Source organism: Notamacropus eugenii, chromosome 2 (genome assembly GCF_028372415.1).
Source record: "Notamacropus eugenii isolate mMacEug1 chromosome 2, mMacEug1.pri_v2, whole genome shotgun sequence".
Lineage (NCBI taxonomy): Eukaryota > Metazoa > Chordata > Mammalia > Diprotodontia > Macropodidae > Notamacropus > Notamacropus eugenii.
This window is the reverse complement of record NC_092873.1, coordinates 49210731-49223419: the sequence shown is the minus strand read 5'-3', so window position 1 is coordinate 49223419 and position 12689 is coordinate 49210731. Positions and strand designations below refer to the sequence as shown.

The 12689-nt window shown below is 42.5% G+C and overlaps 1 protein-coding gene across 4 annotated transcripts in view; it reads left to right on the top strand.

Moving 5' to 3' along the window:
• Positions 1–2047, top strand: part of EIF4H (eukaryotic translation initiation factor 4H) — a 37501-nt gene extending 35454 nt beyond the window's left edge. For all 4 annotated transcript variants that reach the window (XM_072640184.1, XM_072640183.1, XM_072640182.1 and 1 more), the window contains one exon: positions 15–2047. In XM_072640184.1, coding sequence (XP_072496285.1) covers positions 15–154 — 140 coding nt within the window. In that variant the 3' untranslated portion in view covers positions 155–2047. The remainder of the gene's footprint in view (positions 1–14) is intronic.
• Positions 2048–12689: the final 10642 nt, after the last annotated feature.

The following is a 12689-nucleotide window of genomic DNA, read 5'->3' as shown; positions in this document are numbered from 1 at the left end:
ATTTCTTTTTCCAGAGGAAAGAGCACAGAGGCCCCGACTTCAGCTTAAACCTCGAACAGTTGCTACCCCCCTCAATCAAGTAGCCAATCCCAACTCGGCTATCTTCGGCGGAGCCAGGCCCCGAGAGGAAGTGGTTCACAAAGAGCAAGAATGAGCTTGAGGTTGGGAGGGAACGGGGGGGAGAATTATTGAGCAAGACAGCAGCAGAGTTCATTACTCTGGACGTCAACCCTGCAGTTACCATTCCTGCCACCTGACATTTGTCCTCCTCCTTTCTTGAAACTGAAAACACAGAGCTTGTGAATGCATGTCAGCTGTTAACAAGTGGTTTTTAGTACGTTCTTGGCTTTGCTGTATCTAGTGCCTGTTTTGTGCTGTTTTTTTCCCCCACCGCCTCGGCCCCCTACCTTCCCTTCTCCACCTCTCCTCCCCTCCCTGTTTTCCTCTCGTTATCGCAGCACGTGGTTTCTTGCAGATGAATGAAGCTACCATCTTCGGCAGGGGAAGGAGTTCCTGGGGATGAGGTGCTGCTCCATTTTCCTCCTTAGCTTTCTCTGTTTTACTTTAGAAACACTGGTTAGACTTTGTTAAAACTCCAATATTGTTTCCTTTGGGTTTCCCTCACTTCTCTTCTGACCTGCATGTTTGGTTCTGGGTTGCTGTGGCTCCAAAGAAGCAAATAGGAAAAACCTCCCCAACAGGTTGGACCATCTGTTGACCTCCGTGGAGAATGGGATGCCTTCTCTAAGGCTGGGGATCAAACACTGGCACAGCCCTTCCAAGCAGTTCACTGAGCGTTTCTTTTACCGCTCACTCCCCAATTTCTTCCTGTAAACAGATATAATATGAGACAGAATAGGATCACATTTAAAAGTATATATCTCTAGATGTGATGTGGAGAGTGGATATTGCTCTAGAGGATTAATTCATTTCATTCCCACTGGTCTGTCAATGGTAGCTCTGCCCAAACCCAAATTCTTACTAGGGAACTCCTTTGATTAGGCAGATTAGAGGGTTGTGTTTGTTCAACTATTGCAAACTGCAGTCTGCTGTTATGTCAGCTGGGATGGGGGCTTGGGGCTTGCACAGTGGTGTGGATCTGTGCCTATGTGCACATTAAAAAATGCTCATTGAATCTTTGCTTTTTAAAAAATTACACTATTTTTTTTAGTTTTCCATGTTGGTAAGTAACTTTTAAATGCAGGTTTATACAGATAAAATTGACTTTGTGTTACATTGGAAAGAGTGTAAAACTTACTACCCTTGGCCACATATTTTGCATCCAGCCCCAGTATTTCTTTGTCCCCAAGTGTAAATAGTCAATAATGAGATGCTGTACTCCCCATCTTCATTTTTTTAAATGGGTCAGGAGAGCTGACTCTAGGATCTGGCGATATTGTGTCTCATTGAGATTCGTCAAGAACCTTGAAACATCTCATGGGTAGCACTAATGTTGAAGACCTGTACCTCTTAGAACCTGAAGGCTCGTCAGGGGAGAGGTACCTTTCCACTTGCAAAATATTCAAGAGAATAAAAGGCAAAGCTTTCAGGTTGGGCATATGGTAGCTAGGGGGAAGCCAGCAACGTCAGGGTTTCAGCCACTTAGCTCAGTCTGATTGCTGTGACTCCTGATTCCTGGCTCTACTTACTGTTCTCTTTGTTTCTCAGTTACAGCAATTTCCAGGCCCCTTCCTCCTCTTTTCTTGCTTCCTGCTTTCTTCCCTTACTCTTTCTCTCCACCTGTCATACTCTCTGCTCCTAAGATAAGAAACCATTTGTGTAACACCAACACGTAATCTAAGAAAGACATGCATTATGTGGTTGTAATCAAAACGGATGCTTTCAGATGACCTACTTACATCTTCAATGTGGAAAAGATTAACACCAACAGCAGCAAAAGTCCCAACTTCTGGTTAATCCAGTTGCATTTTAAATGTGAGAATGGAATTCCAAACACTTCAGCCATTCTGCTTCATGACAGAAAGTAAATTTATGGATATGGTATTTTGTGAATGATCTTTTAAATAAAAGAAAACCTTAAGTAATATTTTAATGCGGTCTTTATTTATATAGAAGTCTCCCTCAGTTTTTCAGCTGCAAACCATAAATTGTTGCTAAAACTTATGTTAGCTAGTTTTTATTTGAAAGAGGTCCATTTTAAATTATTTGTAACATTTGTTGTGACTTTTACTTTGACATTGGAAAATGGCAGAAAACTTAATGAGAAATGAATTAAAAAGCTAGAAATTAAATCGTAGCAAACCTCATTTTGGCTTTTTGTCCACGCTATCTCCCTTTTTTCTGAAGTTGGAAAAGAAGCTGTTTCTACCAGACAGAAACATAGTTTTCAGGTGTAATCTAGTGATAGCTCTGGGCTAGAAAATGGTGATAGAGTGGCATGGGGAGGAGGTAACAAGAATTCCTTTTTAAAATGTGAGAAGTTTTTATGATCAGAAAAATTTCAAATCTGACTTACCTCAGGTATTCGAGGTAGAACTTCAGAGTAATTGGCCTGGATTTTTGTAACTTGTTGCAAGTTGATGGACCTCCTGGAAGGTCCCCTTCAATATGATTTTTTTTTAACCTAGCAGTGATTAAAGAGCTTTAAGCCTCGTTATCAATGTCAGGTAAAGGAAACCTTGAGAAATAAATTGCCTTCTAGCCAGGAAACCTAGGGGAAAGCAGGTGGAATTGTGTGATGCCCTGAGAAGCTGCTGTTCCTACAAAGGTGCTTGGAAGGACATTAAAAGTTGATAAGGCCCCAGGCTCAGAGCAGGAAGGGACCTGGGACATCACCTGGTATAAGGCACAAGATATCATTTGGTTCACTTCCTGCAGGCATTTATCTAACCAGCTGTCAAGATTTCCCCTGCCACCCTTTTTACCATTGCCCATTCTTTGATTTTACCTTCCTGGGAAGGTTAAAAGCTTTCTGTCCCCTTTAAATGACTGTACCCTGGTGAAAAAGAGAAACTGGTAGTGAGAAGTGTTTCATTTTTAATGAGGGGAAGAAGACCCTTGCAACTTGATTGTCTGGTCATTAAGTCAAAAACTTCTGGTTTCCTTTAGTTATGAGATGTTTCAGCCTTTTAACCAAGTTCAAGGTGCATAATGAATGTGCCTGATCCAGAGAGAGCTTCTCTCCTTGATGTAGGTTCTGTTTTCTAACAAGATCGTAGACTGAGCTGGAAAGCAGTCTTGGGGGTCATCTGATTTAGCTCCCCCTTATTTGACAGGGATGGAAAATGAGGCCCAGAGAGATCAGGAACAGTTCGTGCAGTTTAAAGCAGCCCTTTGGCTGCTTGATGAGAAATTACCCCCCTAGACTCAAGGAAAAGGTTGGTCCCAGGAGTCAAAATGTTCTTACTAGTACTGGAAAAGTCAGCCTTCATCAAAAGATGAAAAGAGCCCCTGTCTAGGAACCCCAGGTTCTGATACCCTAAAACCCACTTGTGTGGTTACCGTGGTAAATGGGAGAAAGTTTTAGAAAAAAGCTAAAGAATTGTGATGAATTTCTATAGGACTTTAGAGCTGGAGAGGAGCACTTGGTCACTTAGGCTAAAACCCTCATGTAGCCCAAAGTCTTCCAGGATTCCTTCATGACTGGGAATGAGTCTGAAGTTTTCCTCCAGACAGGAAAATGACTTCCCTCTAACTTTGTTTTTCTGCATCTGGGTAGAGGGAATGCATGGTCCTGCAGGTAATTCTGGCTCAGGAAACCCATTGCTTATCTACTAAAGGATATTAATTGCTACAGATCTTTGCGTTGAGAAGCAACAGTGCAGAAATCAAAATCTTGGGGTGAAAATGGCAATTAGGATGTTTCATGCTCTCAACACCATTTCCAGTAACATGAGTGGATTAAATTATAATTTAGATGCAACTTCATTGTGATCTGCTACTCGAGCTGAATGGGAAGCACCACTGGTTGTTGGTGTATTGATTGAAGTTCTTTGAATCTTAGAAGTTCAACGCTGGCCCTGTCTGCCCGACCAAAGTCCTCATATCTCCCAAGAGGATACCCTAGTATCAGTCTTAAATCTGGGCAATTTGCTTTTGGCCGTGTTCTTCTAGAGCAACGACAGATTTGAATTCTAGCTTCTAGCAGGAAGTTCTTAGAACCTCTTATCCTGACCCATGGCTAAAGAGTCCACCTAAAAATGAGTGTTGTCTTCCAAAAGCAGCTTGTCCCTGTGGAAAGTCTGAGCTGGTGGGAGGAGCTATGTTTGATGCGTATGTATGGCAAGGAAACAGAATGAGGAATTGCAGGTGCTCAGTCTTTAACAGACCACTTGGGCCTCCCAGGGATGGGAAAGGTACAGAAAGTCCCCTGGCAGTTTCTTCCTTGGGACTAATTAAACCTCAAGCCCAATTAACAAGATCTTGAGAGAAACAATAACAATGAAGAGAAAAGGAAATTTTTTTGTTTATTTTTCCCCCCACTTTGATAGCTGTTAAATTTGCAGCATGACAGCCTGAATTTTGAATGTTGTGCAGTTTCTAATTCTTCAAAGCCCTTCTAATAATTTGGCATTGATACTTCCCTTGAAATTCGATACTTGGGTTTTTTTGGGTTTTTTTTGGTGGTGGTAGTGGGGAAATCTGTACCTGTGATTACATTGTTATCAGAATCCAGTGAGGAAACTTTACACCTCTGAAAACTGTACACCTCTGAAAACTGGCATCTGCTCTGGAATCTTTTAAGAGAGTTGCCCAGTGGCACCAAGGTTAAAGTACCCACCTATCCAGTCCCACAGCCCTTTTGTGTCAGAGGAACACTTGAACCCAAGACTATGCCTTGTCTCATGTCCCTTCCCTCCAACTTGCTATTTAACAAATGACTGTTGGGAAAGTTATCTGGGGACCAAAAATTAGACACAATGCATTCCTCAGGTTCATAGTTAAGTCTGTAATAGAAAACAGATGAGCAAGATCCTTAGGACTCCATTCAGTATATGTGGTTGGTATATTTACATATTCCCACAGCCACTGAGCCTGCCTCCCTCTATATGCTTACGCTAATGCATAGAAATAACCTCTCCAAATGATGGGGTAGGTGGGGAAAGGCCATCAGTGGCACCCTAAAGGATCTGAGCATTTATCTTTTTTCTTTTCCGAATGGCATTGACCAGTCATAGATTCAGTGCTAGATGGGCCTTAGAGGCTTAGATAGCCAACCAAGTCCAACCTCATCATTTTACAGAGCAGGAAATGGACCAAGAGGAAGTGGTTTTTCCCAAGGTCGCAGGTAGCACATGAGACGCAAACCTAAGTTGTCTGATTGCAAATCTAGTCTCTTTCTGCCACATGACATTTCACCCCCTTAGAATTCATAAGACTAGGGTGGTTGTCACAGGACATTTGACTTCAGGCCAAACCGAAGACCAGGTTGTGAAGTTTCTGTCTGGTACAGGAGTGGGCATTTCTTTGTTTCTCACTATGTGAGGTTGGCAGGCTTTTATGTGTATTCCTAGCTTCTTAGAGTCTTCCTTTTGTGGATACTGGAAATTAATTAAAACACAACAAATAGTACGTACCTCATTCTATATAACCTATTGCTAGTTTCTCTTCTGTAACCAACCTGTATAATTTGTATCACTGTATTAAAAACAATAAAGTATAGTATTCCAACAGTAGAGGGCTCTTGGGTATTTAATTTGGGGAATGGAAAGAAATGGTTCCAATAGGAACTACCTGTCTTCGAAGGTAAGTTATATTTAAAAGGAAGAACCATTACCAGCCCATTTGTTTATGTGACTGCAGGCTAAAGGTTCACATATTTCTTGTTATTTTGTTTTTTTCTTCAGATAAAGCTTGGCTCTTTTAAGCACTAAGACTTTAATTTTGATATCTTTTATCTTTATTTAAAAATAATTCTCATACTTTACTGCCCATTAAGAGAGAAAAAATGACAGTAACTTTTACTGGTGGTCCAGGGTTCCATGATGTGATCAGGGTCTGCCTAACTGGCAATAATAGTTTCTGGTGCTTTCGAAGCCATTGACAATTTGTCCCTTACACTAGTGCCTTCCCTTAGAGATTACCATCCATCTGCTCTGTATAAATCTTGTTACGTACATATTTACATGCCCCATCCTTCATTAGAATGTGAGCCTCCCTGTGGGCAAGGACCGTGTTTTTGCCAGCCCTTAGTCCAGTGCCTGGCTCATAGTAGGTGCTTAATAAAGGCTTATTGACTGACTGACTGACTGACTTCATGTGCCTTGAGGTCTTGTATCAGGGTTTTGTAGTTTTTTTGGTCCTTCCTATTAGCTGTTGTTCTAATGTTTTCACAATGCGTTAAGCAATCCTCAGCCTCTTCACTGGGATCATGATTGGAAAGATGGAAACAGACCCAGGGAGATGATGTGTATCTTGGAGAACATCACACAAGTAGTACCTGAGGTGGGCTTCAAGCCTGGCTCCTCTGATTCAAGAGGTAGTACTAGTCCCAGAAACCAGATGACAGCAATGATGTCCACTAAAACAGCACTTTGCATTTGCAAATAGCTTCCCTATGCATCTCCTTGGGTCCTCACATCTTGCCTAAGAGGAAAGATAGTGCAATGGGATCTTCAGTTTATGGATGAAGCAAGATTCTAAGTCTTAAATTTAGGTCTTCTGAGACTGAGGGAGAACCTGAGGACTTTTCCTAATGAGCAATGAGCATCTGGGACTTTTCCTCTTCCCTTAAGGATTCACCCTCACACACCGAATGGATGAGCTATCTGGAAGGCTTTACTCCACATAAGTGTCTTCCTGAACTCCTGCCATCTTTAAATTCAGAGTGAGTCTAGTGATAATTTAATCCAACCCTCTAATCTCTCAAAAAGTACGATAAAAAAAAAAAGTATGATGCCATATTTTAAATCACAATTTCCACAACAGAATGTATTACAGTTAGAATGGAGTTGGCCGTTATGGTTTTTTGATCGGCTTTGAATTTTTTTTTTTTTTTGTAGATAAAATCATGGATTAAGGTGGGGTAGTGGATAGAGTGCCCAGCCTGGAGTCAGAAAGACTCGTCCTCCTGAGTTCCAATCCAGCCTCAGACACTTTCTAGCTGTGTGACCGTGGGCAAGTCACTTTACCCTGTTTGCCTCAGTTTCCTCATCTGTCAAATGAACTGGAGAAGAAAACGAAAATCATTCTAGTATCTTTGCCAAGAAAATCCCAAATAGGGTCACAGAGAGTCAGACTCAACTGAAAACTTGGAACAACATATTTATTGAGCACCTATTATGTGCCAGGGGAAGCAGTGAAATAATCCCACATATGTTTTAATAGGGAAAACTACTAGGATTTATGTAAACAGATAAGGATAGGAGCTAGACCTGTGATACTGAAATAGAAAATGACCTTTAGCAAGGCAGTTCTCCATCTCTTTGGCAATTCTAGCCTTGATTTGGGGCGGGGGGGAGAAAGGGGTGTTAACCTGCACTTTAGGAACTTATTTTTTAGAAGTGTTTTGGGGGGCAGCGAGGTGGCAGAGTGGATAGAGCATTGGCCCTGGTGTGAGAAGGACTTGAGTTCAAATGTGACCTCAGTCACTTACTAGATTATAAACCTAGACAAGTCACTTGACTCTGCCTCCCCCCCACACACAAAAAATTTATTTTTATAACTTTCAATATAATTGCTTTCTATGATTGGATATGGAGGTTTGGGAAGAGGGAGAAGAGTCAAGGATGATGTTCATGGGAGAACCTGGGGAAGTAGAAGGATGCTTGTCAGAATAGGGGACCAAATTCCGGCAGGGAAGAAGCAGGAAGGGCACTCACTGGGCCATGGACACCTTCTGAAAAGTCCTGCTTCTGTCACTAACTAGCTCAGGACTTGGTTATATGCCTTTCTCTCACTGGGCCTGCCTCAATTCCTCCTCTGTAAAATGAGGCATTGGGACCAAAGAATGTCTGTCCTCTGCCTTTAAGAAGGCCTAACTCCTTCCAAGGCTTAGCTCAAGGAGCCCTTTCTACAAGAGGCCTTTCTTTGCTCTTTCAGTTAGTGCTTCTTCCCCTCCCCCTCCCCATCACCTCTCCAAATCATTTTGTATTTATTTTCTGTTATTTGCTCTGTATACTCTTGTTCCCCCTTTGTAGAATATAAGCTCCTTGAGGGCAGAGACTTTTCATTTTTTGCCTGTGTATCCTCATCATCTGGTATAGTGCCTGGCACATTTTGTTTTTGTTTTTTGGTGTAAACGTATGATTCCATCCATAATGTAAACTCCCTGTATGGAAACCCTCTCTGCCCATACAGACTGGCAACTACATAGTCTTAGAGAGTTGTCCAAGGCAGTGAGAACTTATTTGCCCAGGGTGGCACAGCAGAGATCATGGTCTGTGGGTATGGAACACTGCATGTAAGAGGGGTATCTTGTACCGCACTTCAATAAGCACAGAGAGCCCAATTGAGTCAGTCAAATTATGATCTAGATGTGAACCAGGCTTGAATCAAGCAATCAAAGGTATTTAACTAGAAGTGAAAAAGTCTTTGATTGATTTGGAAGGAATGAAAGTCACTGGATGAAGCAGCTTGATGTCATACAAGAGGTGTGCTAAGAATGATGGAAGAAACTCATTCTGTTCAGTGGAGTTTGTAGAAATTAGTAGCCCAGTTTGGATTCTAGAAACAAGCTAGGAGAGAAGTCGTAGCCAAGCCCTGATGGTAGATCACTTGGGGGGAAGGAGGAGTGGTGGAGAAAATTCCGATTCCTCTTCCACCCCCTCACCACTTCCCCATGACTAGAGGGTCAGAAGAATCGATGTCCTGGTATAGCTGTGACATTGGGCAGTGTCTGCATCCAAAGCCAAGGAAAAACTAGACAGACTGAGGAAAGACATCTTTACCATTCCAAAGGGGAATACATTGAGGACTCATTCCATCAAAAAGACTTTCTTTAACCTATTGACCAAAAGTGCTCTGAGCTCAAGTTCACTTTCCCCTGGTCTCTGTGTATACTTGTGAGGGAGTGTGTCACAGATGTTAGAGGAGGGATGTTTTGTACCAACTGTAATTACTATGTACCATGTTACTAAATACCCCTTTGTAAAAGCTAATTCTGAATAAGTAATTGATAGCACACTGGTGGGCACTCACAAGCTGTAGCACCAGAAGTACTACCCTTAATCCTTCAGGAGTACCCCTAGGACCCCAAAGAGTCTTAGTAGCTGCACTCTGGAGGTTCAATCTGCTAAAGTGAGTGAGGCCTGGGAGAGCATTGATACAGAAATTAACCCTATTTTGTGTTATCTTAATTTATTTTGCTGATTTTCTTTCCCTCTTAAATAAAAAAACAGCTCTCTCAGGTAAGGGAATGGGGAAAATATAGGGATATATCTGGGTGATACAAAAACAAAAAAGTCATAAAAATCTATTTAAATGTGAATGTGTGTGGTGAGGGATGGAATAGATTAAGTGTTCTATGACAATAGTTGAACGTTCCAAAATAGAAGCTCATCTTCTGCCTGGTCTTAATGACTTAAAAACCACTGACCACATAATCAAGCAGAGCAGGATGTGAGCAGTCTCACCTGAGAAGTTCCTTGGGAAACAGGGTCTCCCAAAGCAATCGATAGTATACAGTACATCTTACTGCCACCAGGTGGCAGCAGTGGGAAGGGGGAGGGGTCTCTTTCAAGGCAATATTTGCAGATGTTGAATTGGGGTCCTAAGACTCTCAGACAGTGATGTGATGCATAAAAAGTTCAAAAGACACATTTTCTGGTTAATTAATCATCTTATTAATAATGCTAGCATTTTATTAATACAAAGAATGGTCACTTGGCTGTCTCTCTCTTGGACCAAAGCTGAGTCATGGCAATGGGCTCAGTTTATATGCCCTTGGAAGAGTGGGCGTTCCTGAGGGTGGTGATCAACTCTAATTGCTTAACAGTTGATCAGAAGAATGAATATTATAATGAGAAGTGGAATCATGCTACTGGAGAGCTGGGGATGTAACTTGTCATTTACTTCTAAATTACCTAGTCTTGGGTAATTTATCTAATTAAGACCTAATTTAATCAAAGAATTTATCTGAGTAGAATACAATGGATAGGAATTTACCTGGATAAGATGGCTTAGGAGAGGTAGATTTTTGGCAGAGGGTTCAGTAAGGTCCTTCTGAATCTGGGCTTTGAATAAGGAAATAGGACAGAGAAAAATCCTGGATCTCCCCGCCCCCATAACTGGTTATTAATAATCATTTCTCTCAGTGAATTGGCAGAGCTGGTTTGAAAGGAGGGAGGGAAAGACGATGGGAAGGAAGGAAGGCAGGCAGGGAGGGAGGGAAGGAGGGAGGGTTGTCATGAAACACAAATACACAGAAGCAAAGCCAGTACAAGACTGTCCAACAGGGAACATAGGGCAATGTTGTTACTACTATTTTAAATTTAATGTGTACTTTTAAAGATCATATATATCTCAGTTCCATATACAAATTCTCTTTTCTGTTCTTTGTATATAGAAATGTTCAAGTGTATTGGTGCTTGTTAAGTTCATAATATGAAAAAAAAAGAGGACTGTGGAAAGTCCCTGCCTTACTTTTGGACCCCTCTCCCCCTTCCTCAGCAGTGATGGTGAGGGTGGCTGCCTTGAGATGCTCATGGCAGGGGCCATGACCTCCGGCTCTTCTCTTTGGCAGATCTGAGCCTGGTTTCCTGTCCTCTTTCTTCTGCCTTTCTCTCCCCTTTTCTGAGTTCACACCAGTGAACAACTGTCCTGGGAAACAGACATTCCCCCCTTGCTACCTCTTGTGAGTCTGAGAGTTTAGAATTTGGGCTGCAGTGGTGCAGAGATGAAAGGATTGGAGGAGATGGTGGGGTACAGTGGGAGGACTGAGGCTAGATTGACTGAGACAACCTGGAATTCAATCCTGGTTCTTCCTACTTACTACAAGTGTGGCCTCGGGAAGTCACTCCTTCCTGGGCCTCTCTTCCCTCATCTATTAAATGAAGGACTTTCTGAGGTACTAACATGATGCAGTGGATAGAATGCTGCTCCTGGAGTCAGGGAGATCTAAGTTTAAATCCAGCCCCAGGCATTTACTTAGCTGTGTGACCTTGGGCAAGACACTTAAGTGCTCTCTGCCTCAGTTTCCCAATTGTAAAATGAGGATAATAATAGCACCCACCTCTTAGGGTTGTTGTGAGCATCAAATGAGGTAGTTTTTAAAGCACTTAGCACAGCTATTCCCTGGCTAGATCAGAGGTCTGAATCTCATGAGTAGTCCCATCAAGTTGTCTAGAGTGTCATGGACCAACTGCGAGTCTTGGGTTTTCTCTATACTTTCACATGGGCCCTGACAGGCCTGGGGGGGCATGTGCCATTACCGTGGTGAGGAAGCAATCAGCAGTCTCTGACATCTGTGTCTTCTTGTACCTTGAGCCTGCTTTGGGAGAAGTCTTAGGCAGGAGCCATGATGCCTCATCAAGGACATAAACATTTCCCCACTCCAGGATTGGGGTAAGAGCCAGAGAATGAGAGATCCTGGACACTTTTACAGTCAGGCTCCCTAGAATTAAATCTGAGGTCCTGTGATCCCAAGCTTCTCAGATTATTGAGGACCCCTGCTATAGGGGTTCCACATGAACAAATATAAGGAGAATATAAATTCCTTTAAAGATGGGTAAACTGAGGCCCAGGGAGGTTTTTGTGACATTCAAAGTCACACAACCTCTGTCAAAGATAGGATTTGAACCCAAGTCTTCTGACTCCAAAACCAGTATTTATTTTCCCTCTTTGTGACTATCTCATTTTAATTTTCAAATTTCAATCACCTTGGATTGAAATTAGCAATCACCAGTGTTTGCTTGGAAGAGTCACTGATCTGGGTTTAATTCCCATCTCTGCCACTCAACAACCTTCTTGTTAAATTGGTCTTCCTAAAGTTCATCAGACCATGTCACCCCCTCCCCAATTCAATAAACTCCAGGGGTTCCCTAGTACCTCCAGGGCTCTCAAAACTCTTATTCCCCAGCCTCCTCTTACCCTTCCAGCCATATTTCACCTCACTCCCCTTTACATACTCCAGTAAGATCCTCTTACAAGATCCTCGAGGGTCTCCCAACTCTGGGCACACTCAGATGTCTAGATACTCTTCTATACCTGGACTGCTCTCTTGACTTGCCTCCTGACTTACTTGGCTTTCCTCAAGGTCCAGCTAATGCCTTTCCCTCTGCCAGAAGGCATTCCCTACCCCTTCTTAACCTTATTACTGACTCCCTGATATTATCTTCAGTTTATCCTGTATCCAGCTGGTTTGTCCAGAGCTGTTTGCATGTGGACTCCCCCACTAGACTGGAGCAAACTGAAGGCTTTTCTTTGTATTGCTGATGCTTCACACAATGTCAGAAAAATAGTAGGTACTTAATACATGCCTGTGGACTCCATTTGTCAGTAGTTGGATAAGTCACCAGATGTTCCCGGGCCCATTTCCCCAAAGTAAAATGAAAGGTTGGATTGATTAGATGCTTTCCGAGGTCCCTTCCAGAGCTAAACTCTAGGAACCCAAATGTAATAGGTCCCACTGAATGCTCTCCAAGATGAGTCCCATTGGGACTTCTGTGTAAATGAAAGTTTTTATGGGCGTAGCCCCTCTGGCAAGCTTCCAGTGACTTAGACAGGGCCCTGGAGGGAGTAGTTGAAATGAAGGTGAGTAGGAGACCTGGAAGCTTTCTGTAAGGACTCAA